General features: G+C 38.6%; 1 protein-coding gene across 3 annotated transcripts; it reads left to right on the top strand.

Annotated features, from left to right (window-relative positions):
- Nucleotides 1-494: 494 nt before the first annotated feature.
- LCA5 (lebercilin LCA5) lies at nt 495-19,030 on the top strand. 3 transcript variants are annotated; one of them, XM_042893847.1, is made up of 9 exons: nt 619-807; nt 5,203-5,253; nt 5,790-6,171; nt 8,784-9,313; nt 10,814-10,951; nt 12,144-12,240; nt 13,381-13,526; nt 15,045-15,183; nt 17,050-19,030. In XM_042893847.1, the coding sequence occupies exons 3-9, from the start codon at nt 5,973-5,975 to the stop codon at nt 17,850-17,852; spliced, it is 2,052 nt and encodes a 683-aa protein (XP_042749781.1). In that variant the 5' UTR covers nt 619-807; nt 5,203-5,253; nt 5,790-5,972; the 3' UTR covers nt 17,853-19,030. The 3 variants fall into 3 exon arrangements, with proteins under 3 accessions (XP_042749773.1, XP_042749781.1, XP_042749766.1); XM_042893839.1 differs by lacking the exons at nt 619-807; nt 5,203-5,253 and adding an exon at nt 495-550; XM_042893832.1 differs by lacking the exon at nt 5,203-5,253.
- The last annotated feature ends 538 nt before the right edge of the window (nt 19,031-19,568 follow it).

Below are 19,568 nucleotides of genomic sequence, written 5' to 3'. Positions count from 1 at the left end.
GCCGCAGGCAGACAGCCACGAGACCCGGCAAGGCGCCCCTTCCCTCAGGAGCGGCCAGCACCACCTCCTGACCCGCACTCCACGCCTCCCTCCATAACAGGACCTCCCCCCACCAAACAAGATGGCGGCGCAGGGGCAGGGTCTCGGGCCCGACGCGGGGCTCCCGCCGCCTTCAGGCGCCGCTATGGCACCGCAGGACGGAATCGACGCATACGGCGCTACCCGCGACGCCCAGCCCTCGTCCCGCCCCCCCTTGCAGTGGCTAAGCCACTCAAGCAGCCGAAATTTAGCTTCAATCCAATAGGAGCAGCAGTCGCTTTCCACTAACACCAACCAGGGGCCAGAGCCGTTAAACTGACAGCGCGGACAGCCAATAGCTGACAAGGAGAGGCCACCTCCCTTCGCGCCCCGTTGCTGGGGCAGCCGCTGTCAATAGCCCCCAAGAGCCGCCGCGGCTCCTTTAAGCGTAGCGTGGCAACGGCGCCGCGTCCGCCGCACAGGCCGGGCCCTGCGGGGGAGCGGGGCCCAGGGCGGCGGGCCCGGCCTGCAGGTGAGGGAGAGCAGGGCCGGGTTGAGAGAAGGGCCGCCCTTTGAGGCCGCAGGCCCGAGCTGGATAAGCGGGGGCGGCCGAGCAGTAGCAGCAGCCGAGGAGGGCGGGAGATGGCAGCGCTCCCCCGCGGCGTGAGGGGCTGCCACTGGAAAGCGTTGGCCTGAGGTAACGCTCGGTGCGTTCCGTTGGGGGAGAAGCAGGGAGGCCGCCTTGTTTGGCGGCGATTCGCTCGGATGTTCGGCATTCCGGTCACTCAGGTGGGCGTTTCTGTGCGGACGCTGCTTTCTTGCTTTCTTCCGTGCCGCCACGGGTCAACGCCTGTGCCGTGTGCCGTCAGGACGGCGCTGAGGCTGAGGGCCGTTGCGCTGCGGAGCCGGGCCCCGTGTGTGCGATAAAGGCAGGAAGAACTTCCGAGTCGTTCGAGCGATGGCAGGCAGCCCCGTGCCATCCCTGGAGTTGTGCTGTGCCCTGTGCAGTGCTTCCCTGTCCATTGCTCCGCAGTGACCCGCAGCCCGACTGCGTGCCGAGGCGTTTGGGTTGGGCTCTCTCTTTTTCTTTCCACTATGTGTTTCAAGGCAAAATATGTAATCAGTAGCAACAGATCGTTGCTGAAACAAACAAGCGTGAAATTCTGGGAACAGAGCTTTCTGAAGTTGCACAAGTCCTAGACTTCCCTCATGGGTTCTATGTTGGTCTGATCCCGATGTGTACAGCTTCTAAAAGTGTGTGTGGGGTTTCTGCTCTCTTTGACAGGGTGTTCTGCTTTGATTTGTTGCTGTGTTCCTTTTATTGTTTAAGGCTTTTTTTTTCCCCAGTAACTCACAACATTTCACTCCTTGCATCATTACATGTACTGGGACAAAACCAATGTCTTCATGAATTTAACTCAAGCAAGTTTTGGTTATTTTTATAATAACTCAACCTGGCTGGTAACAGTTGAAAAGTCAATGAACCAAATAATTTCTTAATTAAGTAATCCTTAAACCAACTAAATTAAAATCCAAATGCCTATTCTAGTGATTCATTTGCTCTGAAGATAAAATCTGCGTTTTTTTTTTTTTAATGTTAATCAAATTGCATTGTAAATTTGGTGGCAAATGGCATCTGGCAAAGCTGGACAGATTGAGGTTTCCTGTTTTATATGGAAAATGTGATGATATTATCAATTTATAAAACTGAAAATGAATTGAAGCTTTGGAAGTATTTTTGGGGATTCCTCAAGGGAGTTTCCATTGGTTACACTGTTCCAACTTATTTTCAGTCTGATGATTATTTTTTTTCCCCATTTTCCAGAGAAAATCCAGAGAGCATCAGAAATTAGTGTTCTTCACTATATATCAAAGTAATGCCTGACACAGGTTTCTAGGAGAGGTGGATGCCCCATCCTTGAAGACACTCAGGGACAGGCTTGATGAGGCTCTGAGCAACCTGATGTAGCTGTAGGTGTCTGTTCATTGCAGGGCAGTTGGACCGTATAGTCTTTAAGGGTCCCTTCCAACTAAAACAATTCTATGATTTTCTATTCTGTGAAAATATTCTTCAGAGGGAGCATCCAGTACAGAAGCGGATAAATTTTTACACGTTACTTCACAATACTATTTTTCTGTTTTAAATACTGTTGTGAAAGGCATTCTTCCAAAAGGTTATTGCCTACTCAGTGAGTACTTGTGGGGCTATAAAATTACTGACTGATCATCTTCAAGTTAGTAAGTGAAAGTGAATGTTCTTGTTTTATATATATAATTAGACATCTAGATAATTGAATCGCAGACACTTACATTTTTCCCAAAATGCAGTACCACTTGTTTTGGTTTATATATGCTTTCTTCTCAAGAAAAAAATAATCATGCACAGAGATTCCTTTCTATCCTCCAGTGTCCTAATGGCAGACAAAAGTAAGGTGTACCTTGGCTAGGCACACACCATTGTAGATAGATGCCCAACAGAGAAGTTACTACTGCTACAGAGGTTAGGTGTGCTGATGTTAACAGCTGTAGATGTGGTGCCTTTGGCACCAGGGTGCCCAGCTCAGCACTGCAGGGCAAACCGTGCTGCTTGACTTCCCACCGGATTGCTTCGTTCAGCCTATTGCTGTGAGCAAAAAAGGGAACACATGTTAGACATAGAGCTGAGTACTGGTTGTTAATCTAATTAAAATCTTAATGGCCTAATCGAAGGCTTAGTACTAGTCCAGATATTAACACAGTTCAGGTTGTGCACAGTTACAGTGATAGAGGTACAACCTCTGACACCAGACTTTCTTCACCGACTGACTCTTCCTCTGGGACCTGAAGAGCTTTGTCTGGGCTGGGGGGAGGGGAGGGGAGGGGAGGTCAGCATCCCACATCCTCTCTTGGAAGGAGGGAGAGTGTGCTGATGGTTTTTCTTCCTTGTCATGTGTCCACCTGGGATTGCTTTTATGCTTGTTAACACACTGCACACCTTATTCCTTCCCCAGCACTTCATGGCTCTGTCATCACTGAATTTATACATACGGTGCATTTTACACATGTTGAGAACTTGTCCTTTGTTCTATGTGTCATTACTTATAGAACTAATTTTACCCATCTCCCGTGGCTGTATCACCTGGTGAGCAATTATTAATTGACCACTAGTTAGCTATTGCAGGGCCCCCCTGTTGCCCTGTGTACTTTAAGGCCCCTACGGTCATCCCATGCCTGTGACCCTCCATGCTCTATTTTTCCAAGGCTCACAGACAGTTTGCTCTGCACACAATAACTACTGCTTATTGCTATCTGTGGGTTATAAATCAAATTGTAGGTGTTAGAGTACACAGCTGTACAAAGCTAAGCAATAACTAGTTAGATAAGTTGCGTGGTGGTTAGCTAATTTTCTTGCAGCTAAATAAATGAAGCTTCAGGCATCCAAGATGAGTCCAGACATTGTCTGACAAGTCCTGTGGCCCCATTCTGATAGCTGAAAATAAAGCCTGTGGCTTCTTGCAAGCAGTGACAACACCGCGTTTGCTATAGGCTGCGTACACAATTACAGTTTTTATGTTGTTACAGTCAGGATGATTGAAGTAGTTTGATGCCTGTTACAGCCCTGTAGAGCATTATCTTTAGATTTTATGTTATTTTACTATTCTAACATTGGCATATATCTTATTTTCTATCTTCTTTATTACCCGAGATTCTATCTTGTGGAGGCAGGCATAAAGCAGTCTTACCTGTGTATCCTATAAAGAACAGGATGTTGCCAAAACTGTGTCTGTGTTTCAGTTTGGAATCAAGGAGTGAGGTAACAAATTCTGTGAGACCAGGATTGAGGAGCAGAGCTGCTTGGGAGTGTGGTTGTGTTCTCATAAGTTCAAACGTCTTACGTGATCTTAGTCTTACACTCATTAATGCTTGTGAAATCTTTGTTACCTTCACAGACAAAGAAGGAAATACAATTATGGTTAGGTGTACACTTCTGAAATATCTTTGATAGCTTCACAAATTCAAAGCAAAAGAAAATAGTCATTGCTGATTTACATGTTCACTACAGCTGACTCCTTCCAGCACACGTTAAGGAATCTCTAGGGCAAGTGATCTCAAGCATTGCTCATCTTCTTTCTGTTTTCATCAGAATACTGTCTGACATAAGTTTTAGGCATCTGATTTATTTCGACCTCTTTGAAAATACTTAGGTCTTCAAAGAGCATTATATTAGGAAGTTACTCCCCAAGTAAAGAAAAACAGTCTCTTCCGAATAATTCAGTAATAATTCAGTAATAATTTCCCAGCAGCTTCTCAGTTTAGAAATCTGTTGGATTATTTATTTCTCTAATTCCTGCCGTATAGATTATGAGGGCAAATCCATCTCTGTCACTGGAGGCAGAGTTGTGTGTGCTAACAATGTAGTGGGCTGGAAAGCTTGAATTTGTGATGAAAACTGTCTTGGCAGCTGATGTTTCTGTTCTGCTTGGCTATGCAGTTCTTCACATATAGATGGGGAACAGAAGGCCAGAAAAGCATGCTAAGTTTATTTTATTGGGATAGTAAAGTGACATAATATGGTGAAAATTTTGCAGCTCATTTACAGGTATGTCATATGCCCTGCAGTGTAGAAGAGATCTGATTGAAAGCAGCTCAATTTTGTTGTGTGTAGTTTATTTGAGCTCCTATCTTGTTTCTAAATGGTTATGTCATTCTACAGGCAGGAGTGCTGGGCTCTGGTGTGAGTACTGTTTATTCGCCCGTTAGAGGCTTGATCTTGAGTTTGGAAAGATGGGAAATAGGTGGAGAAATAAACTTGAGAACTGTGGGAAGAGAGATGGAAGGTACAGGAGGCTCAGTTTAGTCAGTCCAATACGGCATGCACAGATGAGAAGATTCAGTTTTGAGTGAGAAAGGCAAGGAAAGCTTTCAATGTATTTGCTTCAATGTTCTCAGTGTCTGAAAAATGTGAAAGGTGATTTTTACATAGAGATTAGACTTTTCAGTTTACATCAAAAGACAGTCTGCAGAAGCAGTCATTCCCTTTTTACACCTGGTAATGTTTACCATATGCTAGGTGTAAAACAAGTAATGCTTATCGTATACCAGCAGGGTGGTCTCTCTATCAGTTACTTTAAAAATAAACATTTAAAAGACTGTACATGCATTAACATGTAAAGCATGTGACACAAATTTATGTGCTTTTACCAGTTCTGGAAGCATACAAGAGTACTTCCCAAGGCAAGGAGCACACTAACACAGGTAGGATCTCAGTGGTTATTAAGGATAGAGCAAGCTTCGGATCAATTTTTTTTTATTTTTTATTTTTAAATCAACCATTTCATTTAATATCATCAGAGTGTGAGAAGTTGAGATATGGAATGCTTAGTCTAAATCTGCAAATACCATTTCAGTTCTAGTCATAGGAATAAGTTGTCAATTTCTTGGGTTAGAAAGTTTTTCAGCATGTTTATGTTAGCTTCCTGAATAGCTTCAGGCTTTCACTTGCTTTATTTTCCAGAGGCTTATCTGCTCTCTGGTCTGGAAATAATTTCTTATTCTAGATTCAGCTATAGTCATTTTCTGATAATCTTTAGGCAGTGAATTGCCTCAAACTGTTGAGTGTGGTACTAGCTCCATTCCTAGAGTGACATCTGTCCCATTTAATATAAATAATAAGGCTAATGTAGCTATTCATCATAAGGTTATAGGAATTCTGAGTAATTTTACAGTTCTTTCACCTTTCTTAACAGCAAAACCATTCTCGCTTTTTTTTTTATCTCTCTCTGTTGTTACAGAAAAATGCATTTGGAATGATAACTTCTCTTTGCTGAGCTGAACTACAAAGATCTCATGCTTTGGAGATGAAGATGATAAACACAAAGAATAAATCCAGCTTCTGCTGCTGTGAATATTAAAAGGTCCTTTGTGTCAAAATGAACAGTCTTTGAGAAGAATCTGGAAGCTGCTAAATCTAAAAGATGGGAGAAAGGGTAAGGAGCCCAGATTCTGAACAAGACAGAAGATCGGATGAGGACAGAAACAGTGACTCTTATTATTCAGATGAAGATAATGCATCCCATTCATCTGACCGGTCGCCTACTCTAAGCTATCCATCGACAAGCCATGAAAAGCGAGATCACAAAACAAGAGCTTCAGACAGTCTTGTGCACTACCAAGGTAGGTACACATAGAAACTGTTCCTTTGTAACTGCTCCAAAGAGTCTTTGAAAGTTGGAATAAAAGTGGTGAATGTACTGTTCTAAGAATCTACTAATAACATTTGTGTGAATTATACTGCAGGTGGCAGGTAGGCTCTTAACTGTTCAGCTGAAAAATGAAATTAACCAACTGCTGTAAAAGGGAGATATTTTGGGGGGGTGGGCTTTCAGAATTATTCATGCTTCTTTTGACAGGAAAGTGCACCTCTTGAACTAGCCTTTGGTTGCATCTTGCTGTTGTTCTATTTGAATATTTGACAGGAATCTCAGAATGGCCAGGGTTGGAAGGGACATCAAGGATCAAGAATCTCCAACCCCCCTGCCACATGCAGGGCCACCAACCTCCACATTTAACACTAGACCAGGCTGCCCAGGGCCCCATCCAATCTGGCCTTGAACACCTCCAGAGACAGAGCATCCACAACCTCTCTGGGCAGCCTGTTCCAGCACCTCACCACTCTCATAGTAAAGAATTTCCCCCTGACATCCAACCTAAATCTTCGCTCCCTCAACTTAAAACCATTTCCCCTTGTCCTGCAGTTACCAACCCTTTCAAAGAGTTGATTCCCCTCCTGTTTGTAGGCTCCCTTTAGGTACTGAAATGCTGCACTCAGGTCACTCTGCAGCTTCTTTTCTCCAGGCTGAACAAGCCCAAGAAGACCCAAGACAAGGCAGTACTACACAGTGTATAAAAAAAGAAGATACTTCTGTTGTGTACTTGTCTGAGCTTTCCTGTATGATATGGTGTCATTACAAAACAAACCAAAAAAACAATCAGCAATGTTTCAAGACAGAAAAAAATGTTTGGTGAAAGTTTAGATGCCTATGGAGTGGAAATTCAAGAGTGTTTTTATAGACCTTTTTTGAGGGGTAAAATACAGCTGCACTCTGAGTTCCCTCACACACACCTCATGAGCTGCTGTACATGAGCTGATTTGTTGATTGAGACTGTGGGGAAAGCAAACATCCGTGCAAAAAAGAAGAGAATGATTTGTCCAGCTTCAGGCTGAAGTAGGGTTATGAAGCCTCTCTGCCACATTTTGACAGGTTGTTCTAAATAGTTGCATGCGTCTTCTGGTGAAGTGAAAGCGTATCTTGCCTTTCTTTAGCAGTCTGTTTCATTGGCAAATCCTTGATGGCAAAGTTTTCCAGGGAGAGTCTCTTCAGATCCTGGCATTTTGTTGAACTTCTCTATGTTCAGAAGTGGCATTGCCAGTTGTAGGTTGGGTGCCTGAGAAACAAAAACTGCAGTTCCACAGTTGTTTGGTTTGGAGTGGGCAAAGAAATGAGTTGGTCTTCGGTGCAGCTAAAACTGAATACAATTATTACATGAAGGCATGGTGAATGTAGTGTTGTTCTTGAAATGCACTCTTCCCCAGCTTAATTTTGTGGTTAAAAGTGCAGACTTGGTATTGGAATTTTCTGTTCTGCTCTTAATCTGGAGAAATTCATGTAGGGGTTTAAAGGCTAGACTGAGGTTCATGGGAGTGTGCTTCCTTCTCAGAAGGAAAGATGTGATTCCTGCAGTACCTGTATTAGTTAATCTTATCATACCTGAATGCTACGTAAGTATTAGTCATATGGGGGGGGAAAGAAAACTTTTTCTTTCCTGTTTTCTTTAAAGTTGTTATTTTTGCTTAAAAATGTTGTCTGTAGAATAGAAGCACGGTGAGCATTAAAGGGAAGGAAAGATTTGCTGTCATACACACCCTGTGTGTGCATAACTGCATTATCTCTATATACCGGTTTTCAAGTCTCTATATCGCATAAACTGGTGCTCAGAATATTTCTCCCACTAAGCTGTCTGTCCAGTTGTTTTAAGATGTATTTTTGGTGTGTAATGTGCTTTATTCTTCTCAGCGTTGCCTGACATGCAAATAAGATAGAAACACCGATGCTTAGTTTTTATCTGCAGTGATGGTAATAAAATAACAGCAAATAAAAATGTAAGTGATGGATACTAGTAATCAAATAAGGATACTCTGTGGAAAATAACTTGTGATACAGGAATAAGTTATTCAAGGGATAACTGAATTTTCGTAGGATTTATGATTTTGCTTTGTAGGCTTTTTTGACCCTTTAAAATTGCAGTTTTATCTGTCAGCATGGATTTGAAAACACTGTTGGATTTGTCTGAGAAAATTACATCTTGCATAATACATAACTAGCTGGCTCTCAGCTAATTGTTGCAATTTTAAAAGCCCTTAATAGTACTGCATGCATAAGAGTACAGTATTTCTATCTTAAGCAAGCTAATAAACGTAATCAAATATTAATAAAATGTCTGTTATTTCTGATACAATTTATAGATGATTACTTTGCAATACTTCCATGTTGATGTCTGCAGGTATTGCCTCTTTCAGTAAGTCACAGACATAATATCCTTTTTCTACATCTACGGAAAGAAGGATAATGCTGTTACGTGTATGCTTTTTATTTTCTGATGTGAAGGCTGCAGTCTCTGCTAAATATTGTAGAATTGTTTCAGGCGGAACTTCATTCCAAGAAGGATGTCTGAATCCACAAATTGCATTGTCTTGTAACAAACGTGCTTTTTATTGTTCCTCTTAGCCACAAAGAAGTTGGGTTCCAAATATGCACCAAGCAAAAGAGGGACACGGTGGGGTTTCCGTTCTCAAAGCCTCACTAGGGATTCTCCTGCGAAAGATATAGATCTTGTTACAAAGAGAGTCCTTTCTGCTAGGCTGCTGAAAATCAATGAGCTCCGAAATGAACTGACTGAACTCCATATCAAACTAGATGAGCTGCAGAAGGAAAACAGGGCACTGAAGAGGCTTCAGCACAGGCAGGAGAAAGCCTTGAATAAGTTTGAAGATACAGAGAATGAAATTTCTCAGCTCATTGCTCAACACAACAATGAGATTAGAATATTAAGGGAGCGCCTACGAAAATCTCAAGAGAGGGAACGTGCCACTGAGAGAAGGCTAAAAGATTCAGAAGATGAACTGTACCGAACAAAAACTGTCTTGCAGAAACTGAAAAAGCTGTCTGCAGATAAGCACCTTGCTGAAAGAGATGACCTGGCTAAGAAACTAGCCTATGCAGAGAGCAGACTAGAGGAGAGTGAAAAAAGAATTAAGGTGAGATGAGCTTTTGAAATATTTGCTCAGATATTTCTTAAGTGACTTTTATGTATTAGTTTGGCTTCTGGTTTTCTTGTTTTTTTGGTGTTTTTTTGGTTTTTTTTTCACTGTGGTAGAGCAAGTAGAAAAATCTTTCTCTTACTTGATGCTATTTATGAGCAAAAATTATTCCTGAAGGGATTATGTAGTTGTATACTCAATAGTCATGCATTCAAATTGCTGTTTACAAATTAAATGTTACGTGTGGGTGTCAATGCAGTGGAGTTGTGCTTTTCAATGTTTCTAGAAGTAGGAATGATGTTTCAAAAATGCAAGCAACCATAATGTAACTTTATGCAGTCTAATTCCTTGTGAAGAGGAAGCATTTCTTAAACATTTACAGGATATTCAGAGAACCAAGTACTACAATTCTTTAAAAAAAAAAAAAAAAAAAAAAAAAAAAAAGTGTATATATATAATAAAAAATATAAATAAGATACATGTATATATTTTTAAAGAATATGTATATGTATTCTTGAATCTTATGGATTTCATTCATGTAGTGGGTTTGTTTTTTGGTTCCCAATTCTGTACACCTGAGAGCTGAGCTGAAGAAAGCTTTTTTTAGATAGCAAAATAAGCTCCAATATGTTTTAGTTTTATTTGCAAAAATATTTGAAGGTATGTTTTAAAAACTCATTTAAAAAAAAAATATTGTATTAGCAATGTTTGGTAGTTATATGCAGTACCATGTTTAGCTGAAATTACATTCATCATAATTGTAAGTGTCAGTACTTAATTGTAAGTTATATTATGGTGATAACAGATATCAAAAATCTGAAGGGTTAAACTGGAAAGTAAGCTTTCATGAAATAAGCTCCAAAATAATAGGAATATCCCTGCAATAGAAATGGCTACACTTCTCAAATCACCCTGTAGTGTCACCATCTGGCACCTGGAGTTTCATGATTGGGTATCTCAGTATTTGTAGTAGTAATAGAATATATGAAAATAAGTTGTGTCCTTCAAGGGAGAATCTTTTTGTCTGCTTTTTTCATTCTCATCATCACAGGTTCACTTAAAACAGCTGTTGAGAGGTGAGGGTATGCAAACAAAACAACAATCACAAATTTCTTTCGAGTAGATTTTAATTATTTCCTGTCTTCTTCCTCTTCAGGAGGTGTCTCATTTCTAAACCATCATGTCAAGATTTTACTAGAGGTATACAGGTGTGTTCTGTGCCTGTTTCAAGAGCCTTGGCTAGTGGGTACTGTTATGTCCCCAGATTGCCTCTCACTACTCCAGAAAAATGAGCAGCAGCACCTGCAAGTGCTGTGTCTGCCCCCATAAGCATTAGGATTAGGGTTTAAATGTATTTGGTGTTATAGTAGTGGCAGAGTTGAGCTTTGAATCCAAGATGTTTGTTTATTGTTATTTTTTTAACCACATTGACTGTTTAAAAAAAAAAAAAAGTATTCTTGGTTATTAAAAAGTATTATTTTGTTGTTTTAATTGAAGGATCTGGAGAAAAATCTGGAACTAAGTGGTAGCAGTTTTCAGCGAGAATTACAATTGAAGAAGAAAAAGGTGCTTGAAGCTCAAGACAAAAATAGAGCTCTCCAAGAAGAGCTTCTTCAACTGAATCAGAAGCTGAAGGTAAGTTGTGAAGCGGTGCAAGCTGGTACCTATGTTCTGGTGTTTTATCTTTGGAAGAACCTGTCATCAAGTTCACATATTTTAGCAGTGGATGCACTTTCTGATAATGTACTTGATTATATCAGGGGAGTTCTTTTCCTGTTTCAAATTGAAAGATTCTATGCTCTGACCCTTCAGCCAGTTTTGAGCAGCAGTGTTTCCATGTAATCATTATTGTTAGCACTAGTTAAGAAAAGCAAGATCAAGTATATAGCCAAGAATGGTTATTAAACTCCAAGATTTACTGAAAGTTAGGTATTGAAGACTTGTTTTAAACCAGATCTGCAACTATGTACAGCCATTTATGTTACCATGCACCATGTCGTGTTCTTGGATTTCAGTAGGCTTGTGTAAAGGTTAGTTGTGAGATCTCCATACATTACTAAATTTGTGCAGTTTTATTTTGCTTTCAGTTCGGTTGCCAAAATTCTGAATTTTGCTGTAAAATTGTGACTCAGAAAGCACTGCATTCTACTCAAATATCAATTTGCCTTTACAAAGGAAATGCCTTTGTAAGGAAACACCATGTTTGAAACTCTTATATAATGAAGACGCAGCAGTTTGTTGCCTTACCAGTTGTTGAGCATGCAGTGCTAGTGATCCAAAAACCTGCTTGTTAACAGTGAATGTTTTAAGCACGATTTGTTAGTGGAGAGTTTGATGTTCTGAAAATATTTTCATTGTCAGATGGCTTCTGGTAATTCATTTCTGTATTTTAGCTAATGAATATAACAAGGAGAATATGCTTTTTACTGTATGATACCGTGAGACACTGCTCCATGGTATTAACACAGCCTGTGACAAGTAACCTTGAAATGTTTAACTCTACAATACAGAAATTTTTCTTGTGCAATCTATATGTACATCACAACCTTTTTTCAAGTTTATGGAAGCACTGGCATTTACTTTAATTTTTGCTGCAGAGCTCTAACATTTTTTTTTTTCCAGAGCATTTTGCTAATGAGGTTTAGGAGTAGAGTTCTGTTTGAATTTTTGAGCATAAGAGAAGTTAGTAATGTGATTGTTCTCCTTGAAAATTGGACAGAACTGTTGATGCCCTTACTTACTTAAATTCCATTTGCAATGTGTATTTTTTATTTTAATTTACTGCCAGTGAGCGAAACATTCCTAACTCCTGCTACCTCTCTTACAGGAAAAAGAAAGAGAACTTGATGCCAAAAATATATATGCTAATCGTATGCTGAAGGTATCACCGAGGAAAGGGATGGATGTTATTCAAAGAAAGAAAGGTAACAAATAAAGTAGAAGAGGCAAAAATTTAGTACCGCTACTTTGACGTTCAACTTTACCGGGTGTGTATATGATGCTGACCCTAGCACTGCTCGTCTGAGAAGTCTGAATTTTCTTGCACTGCTTTCTACACAGCAGTCATTACAAAAGAAGGGCGCAGGATGGCTTTCCTGTAACTGTAGCAGAACCAGAACCTCAAATTTCCTCCGTGGTGTTAATGTTTTGTATTGCATATATGAAGGAAGACCAGAAGATTGTTCAGTAGAATTTCTAGTAGATCGTAGGTGTCTGCATGACAGTGAACTGCAGACTGAAAATACGAAATGTCACTGCTGTATTTTGGGAATGCTTTTTATTTATAATTTTCCCCACTTCAAATTAATGTTGTCAGATTGGCTGCGGTACATTTTGCATCAGAATACATATGTCCCACAGCATCATCTTCCAAAAGCATCACTGTGGTGATTTTCTTCTGGAGCGACAAGGCAGCCGTGAGCCTTATGCTACAAGCATCAGTATACATTTATATATGTATGTGTGTGTGTGTATCAGACAGTCTTTGGTGGATCAGTGGAATCTGTCAGAAGAAGGAATTTCTGGCACTATTTTAAATAGCTAATGCCAACATTTCGAGCTCTTTAGTATTTATCTATCTCGTTTCAGTTAATCCATTTTTGAGTTCAAGTATTAAAATATGTTATTTAATAGAAATAAGTTTATGTGCTTTTAAGATACGAACAGGTATATTTTAACTTAATGAGTTTACTTCTCTGAGTATGAATTCATTGAATTCAGTGACAAGCAAGAAGATGAAAATAGATATTTTGTGGCTAATTTTTTTTAATTCAGTATGCTGTGATTTTATAAGTAGCTTTATTTTTTTTTTCTTGTAGATTTTTTTTTCTTTTTTTTACATGTAGGTGGGGTTTTCTGTGGCTTTTTTTTTTTAATTTTATTTTATTTTATTAATTTTATTTATTTTATTAATTATTTTATTTAGCATGTAACAGAGGCTGGAAACAATTATATGAAATTTGTCAAAACTTTCCACTTCCATACTTGCAAATACTTCAAAATCAGGGTAGTTACACAGTGGGATATTTTAAAGTGCAGATATGTTTTGTTTTTATTTTCTACAGCCAGCAACCAAAATATCAAAAAAGGAGCACAGCTCACGAAAGGAGTACAGACCAATGGATGCTTCTCATCTGTAGAACTTCCTCCAGAATCAGAATTTGTCTGTGATGATGCAGTAGATAAGAAAGAGAGGATTCTTTCCAGAATAGTGAGTTCCATTTAAAAGAAAATATTTGAGACTTGCTCCCCATAATTCACCTGTCAGATTGATTATTGAATGCACAGCTTGCTTTTTAGGAAAAATATATAAGTATACAGAAAATACAATTTAGACAACGTTCTGGTCTTTAAGAGAAGCTCTGCCCTTCCAGAAATATTGTGTGCCATTTTTTTGTGACAGTTCACCCTATTCTGTATCTTACTGATAGCCACTAATTCTACCTGCTTCTTTTTCTGCCACTGCCATTTCTTTGAAGTTTTCAAGCCTTCATTTTGTTTTTCTTTATTTCTAAAGCTTATTTGAGCAGTCTGTTGTAACAGTGCTGGCTGCTTTGTCTTTCTTTTTGTTTTGCTCTTAATTATGGCTTCTTGTAGTTTGCAAATTTATTTCACAACCCATAAATCTAATGCTCCCTCTTATTGTCAGATACTGGTATTTCTTCTGTCATTTATCCAGCTTTGTGAATGTGGTTGGATTTTTTGTTGTTGGGTTTTTTTTTCCCGTTTCCTGTAATCATGGTACAATTAGAAGTATTCCTAACGCTTTTATTTCAGGCTAGAATTAGAGATTTGCAAGGTAAAATTAGACAGGTTCTGGTACGAATCTGATGCACTGAAGTATTTTCATGGTTGGCTCCTTCCTTCATGCGTTCTATCCCAGAATCTTTTCTGTGATTGTGGATGTAGTTTAATGCATGTGTTTTCCAGCACTTCAGTGTGTGAGTTCCATAACCACATAGGAGGTACAAGCAGAGCTTGTGGAATCCAGTTGTTGCTTTAAGTAAAGTTGGGTCTGTTTCACTTATTTTAGAGTAAAATAAACTCCTATATAAAGTAAAATACACTTTCTTAGAGAAATAAGCACAAGGCTCAAGATTAGCATCCACTTGTTGGATTAGGCTGCCTTTCTCTTCCTTGCTTTTATGTTAGTGCTTTTTTTTTACTGCTGACATTAATATCAGTTCAAGTGTATTTCCCTTTAAATGTGAGTATATCTACTTATTAGCTGATTTTTAACCCAGGAACAAACCTTTCTCTTTCACTGTTGGTTACTTGATACTCCATAACTTCAAGTACCGTCGTGAAACTGTCTGAATCGACAACCTACTCACTTCGGTAAGAAGTCAGGCTGTGGTAACTAGCTTGTTTGCTAAAACAAAAATGCAGTGGGGTCTGGCTTCTATTAAGGTCAATTACTGAGTTTTCAAGAAAACTATTCTAACAGAATGACAATTTTATTTTATGACAGACATTGAAACAGCAGTGTTCCTGAAATGAGTAATACTGAAAAGAATCGGTTGTTAGTTTTGCTTCAGACGATTGTTGAAGGTGCTAAGATAATAAGGTCAAATCCCTGAGTTGTCAGAGTTGGTTTGGCTTTGATGTCTTGCTCATTTTTATGATTAGCAGTACAGAACATAATTTCAGAATGAAATAGAAGATCGTATGATATTATTTGTTTGATTATTTTTCTGCATCAGTTGGTTATTGTATCAATTTGTTTCAGGAAAAAGAGCCTCAAAACAAGGAATGGAAAGAGCAAGCAGACCTGCTAAAACAAGAGCAAGACAGAGAAAAGGAAGAGAAACTGAAATGTGTTCAGGAACTACAGACTTCAGAGGAGAGGTTTCAAAAGCTACATGATGGTAAGAAAAATAGGCAGCTGAAAGCTGGAAAATGCAACATGGAATACTAAGCAAGTGAGACTGCTAGGTTGTGTTTTTTTGTTTGTTTTTTTGGGTTGTGTTTTTTTTTTTTTGTGAGAATAGCAAAATGATTTTGCAGAGATCACTACAGTGGAAAATTATTTTCAGTTATGTTATGCAAAGAGATCAGAAAGAAAAATGGAATATAGAGTAATCTGAATCCTGTACTCAGACGTGATTAAGTATAGAGCAGCAAAAAAACACTGAAGTCTGAGAGATTTTGCTTTGCAAAACAAGGATGACATAGCAAATAAATGCTGAATTATCTCTGATTTGCTAGATGTTATTAAGGTAACAGTAGCAAACTACTGTCTATAGCACAAATCTGCTGTCCTTAATAAGGCCTCTTTTTTCAATACTTACTTCACTTATATCACAGAATCACAGAAACAGCAAGGTTGGAAAAGACCTACAAGATCATCCAGTCCAACCATATCATTGAAGATAGTAATTTATCTTCTTACTTGTGTGAATCATTTAGTGTGGCTATTTAAGAAATATCAGTTTTCATCCTTACATCTTAATGTTGCTTTTTCTTTATCCATTTGGCTTTCAAAACATACTTATGGCTTACATTTATAAGATTTTTATAGGCAAACCACATGCTGTTGTTTAAAATGCTCTTTCAATGATTATAGTTAACAGAAGCAGTTAATGTAGGTGACAAGGAGGAAATCTAAAAACCTACAGCTGCTTTTAACTCAATCCTACATAAATTCCCCTACTTCCACTCACACTGTTGCACAACTTAAGCAGGCCAAGGATTTGCTCTGTTACCTGCCTAAGATGATTCTGACCATGTTTTCTATTGTATAAGCTGATATTTTCCCCACCTTGCATATGGGAAGGTAGATACTTTACTTGTTGTTGTGATATTTTCAAATGCAGTGTGATTGAAAATACATATAAACTGAACTGCTGGAGTTATTTCTGTAAGCTTGATCAGAAGTACTGTAGATAGCATGGAACTTTGTGAAAACATCAATCAGCAGTTTGAATTAAGAGTTCAAAAGGAAATGCCAATGTGCTGAATAGGCCAAGTAGCTGTATTCAGCCTTTGACCTAAAGTGTCTATTGTGTCTTGTTAGAAAAATATTTTCAAAACATATTTTGAGAAGATACATTCTTAGAAGCTTTCTTTTTCTTGTACATGTAACATTTGCACATGTTAGTAGTTTAATTACTGTTGCACCTCCCATGCCCCTTTTATTTGTGCAGATTGCCATTTGGTATTAGCACAGGTGCCCTCGTTGTATTCGTATAATGGCACATGAGACCCTTGTGTGAAAGTGCCTTATGCAGCAGATACAGAATGTTTAAAATCATGCACAACTGGAAAACACTAATGACTATCCGTGACTTTGTTACCTGAGAGCTCTACAGGATCAGTTCCCTTTACAGTAAAATATGTATATCCCAGTGTCTGTGGTGCTGACAAAGAAAACCAAAGTGCGAGTTGGAACTATTAAAATCAGTGGTGTTACATTAATTTTTCTTCAAAGCCAAGAAATAAGAAGGCAATTGGCAGAAATGAATTTCCCTGATGTTCTAAAATGTGGAAAATGGCCTAATAGCATACCTTTGTATCTCAGCAGAGAATGTAGTGGATTTAGTTGTAAGTTTTTGAATATATATATATATATATATATATATTCAAAAACTTACATTTTTACAATGGAAATACCACACTATGCATGAAAGAACATATTGCATACTCAATGGCTTTTGCTTGCGCTGTCTTCAAAGTATTCTTATAAAGGCAGCTTAAGACTAAGACATTGTAACTAATGTTTAAACTTCCTACAGAATGGGAAAAAGAAGAATGTGACAAAATGAAAAAAGAAAGCAGCTTTTTATTGGATAAAGAAGATAAAGCAAAGATGGAAACAGAAACACACAAACCTGAAATAGAGACAGAAAGTACTGAAATGCTGGAAGAACGGCAAAAAAGTGAATTTCTGCTTGCCAAAATGAATGAAATTGATAGAGAAGCTCAAAATGTAATGAATGTGAAACTTGCTTCTCAAACAGTGTTCATAAACACATTGAGAAAATCTGATTCTCCGGAGAAGAAAGAAAAAAATGGTCAATTCTTTGAAATTCCAGGAAAGGTTACAAATGGATTTCCCCAAGAGGAGAGCCAGGAGGATGCCATAAGAGCACAAGGGCAGAAGCAGCGAAATTTAAGGACTGTAGATTTAAGTAATGAGTTAACATTTGGTAGTTACGTACCTTCCTTTGGAAAAGTATCAGGGAGACCAAGTTGGCTTAATCAAAAAGTTGACTCTTTAGAAGAAAACATGAAGGAAAATGCAGATTTCCATAGTAAGAAAGAAAAGAAGTCCAATTTAATGGAACAGCTCTTTGGAAGCAGTGCCAGTACCATCCTCCTCCCTAAAAGTAAAGATATGACACCTTTTGACATAGATTGGGAATCAAGTAATACCCTTCTTGATAAAAACAGTAAAATCAAAGTAAAAGAAGACAACGATCTTTTCAGTGAAGGAAGAAACCTAAACAGACACCGTCTGCAACACGCTGGAAGCAAGCCAGCTTTTAAAACCCTGGGTTCTTTAGAAGATGAAATTGAAGAAGTAGTCTTACAATGATCATATTTTATATTTTTCGTATGTAAACACTGAATAAATATTTTCACATAATATTTATTAGATACAGATTTGAGATATTTCAGATGTAAAGCCTTATGAAGGAGTAATTTACTTATGTGGATATATTTGTATAGAGGAAAGATGTGCTCCGATAGAACAGCCTAACATACACACAGGAAATTTGTTTTAAAAAGTAACATCTAAATACAGGCCTTGGAGATCTGACAGTCACTATTTTGGCAGTAAGACAGTGAAGTTGTCCTGAGGGACTTGCTGATAGGTGAGATTGCTACTAGCTTGCCACTTAAGTCAGAGAAGATGCTCTTGGTCCTACCTGTGCTCCAGATTAATGGTCCCTGTTGCCACATGGCACCATCTGACTTGTGCAGCTGTGGCTCGGGTGCCAGAGGCTTGTCAGTGCAGTGCTTGTAGGGATGCTGTAGGAAGGAAAGGTGTTACAAAGGCTTACACTCATGCACACCCTTCACCTGCATGCACTCATAGACTCTTAGTGCTCTCTTGCTGGCTTTTGCACACAGTCTTTCTCTTGCTATCACTCTCTTGATTATTGAGACTTATGTGTCATCTGTAATAGATCAGTAAAACCATACTTCTCACAAAAGAGAATTATTTATGACAGAGTTAGCTGGCTGGGAAAGCAACAGGCTTTTAAGTGGGAGTGCTGGCATTCAGGGCAGCTAGGAGATGTGCATCTCTGGCTAGCCAGTGTAGGAAGTATTTTGTTACCTGTAGGCTGTTCGCCATACACTGCTTTTAGTTTGGTTGATTTCTTTTGAGCTTCAATTTGCTTCCCCAGGCATTCATAGAGCCTGTAAGCTGTATCAGGAAAAGGTGTATGTAACGTTAGTGTCATGAAATTGATAGAAGAGTCTTAACTTGCACAAAGCCTCAGGTAGAAAGACAATACTCTACACTGCAATTGTGTTATCTCAGAAGAACCTCAGCAGAAATACAACGAACTCAGGAGCAGCTTATCTCTTTTCTGCATAGCTTTTCTGGAGATTTTAATAACAAACTTGTCCAGGTTGTCCAATATTTTCAGGTTATATTTATTATATAATGCCATTTTTTGTAACTTCTGAATTTTCTACATAAAATTCCAATCATTAGTAAGTTGTTTTTTAACAAAATGCTTTTATTAAAACAGTTGAGTAAAATTTGTACGTGGAGATCATCTTTAACAAAAAGTTTTGACTTTTTATATTGTGTTACTGATGCAGGGAAGGGGGATGAAAGTGGGTTTGGTAGTGACATTGCTAGTCATGTCATTCACTGCATGGTGCATGTATATAAATTGGAATTGTAAGCAGTGAAGTATATCAGAGGCATTCCAGATAATTACATGAAGGTCATCATTCTTTACTAGAGTGGCAGATTTTTAAATGCTTCTCTGATATGCTCCCTATGAGCCTGATTTAAAACATACTAAAAATACAGAGGGGGATTATTATGATTTCAAGATGCTTTGAATCAAGATTTCTGTGGAAACAATGGCTTTTCTGAAAAGGAAAAAAAAAAGGCTGGTGTCTGCATCATGCAATAACTTTCTTTGCTCTTCCATTCAGAAAGAAAATTAGTCACAGATTCAGACTGGGTGTGTGTGGGACCATTCTCTTTAATCAGGCTGAAGTGAAAAGCAACCCATGTTCACCTGTGTGCTTACACTGTGAACCTGATTATGTTGATTATAAAATT

The sequence above is a fragment of the Lagopus leucura genome, unplaced genomic scaffold (genome assembly GCF_019238085.1).
Source record: "Lagopus leucura isolate 7727_CA_CO unplaced genomic scaffold, USGS_WTPT01 Super-Scaffold_73, whole genome shotgun sequence".
NCBI classification, from domain to species: domain Eukaryota; kingdom Metazoa; phylum Chordata; class Aves; order Galliformes; family Phasianidae; genus Lagopus; species Lagopus leucura.
This window is presented reverse-complemented; position numbering and strand designations above follow the sequence as displayed.

Excerpts from the sequence above, each read along its gene's own strand:
- LCA5 (XM_042893839.1), top strand. The coding sequence starts at position 5,973 with ATGGGAGAAAGGGTAAGGAGCCCAGATTCTGAACAAGACAGAAGATCG. Across the intron at positions 9,314-10,813 it reads AGAGTGAAAAAAGAATTAAG|GATCTGGAGAAAAATCTGGA; the intron begins GTGAGATGAGCT and ends TTTTAATTGAAG. Across the intron at positions 15,184-17,049 it reads GTTTCAAAAGCTACATGATG|AATGGGAAAAAGAAGAATGT; the intron begins GTAAGAAAAATA and ends AACTTCCTACAG.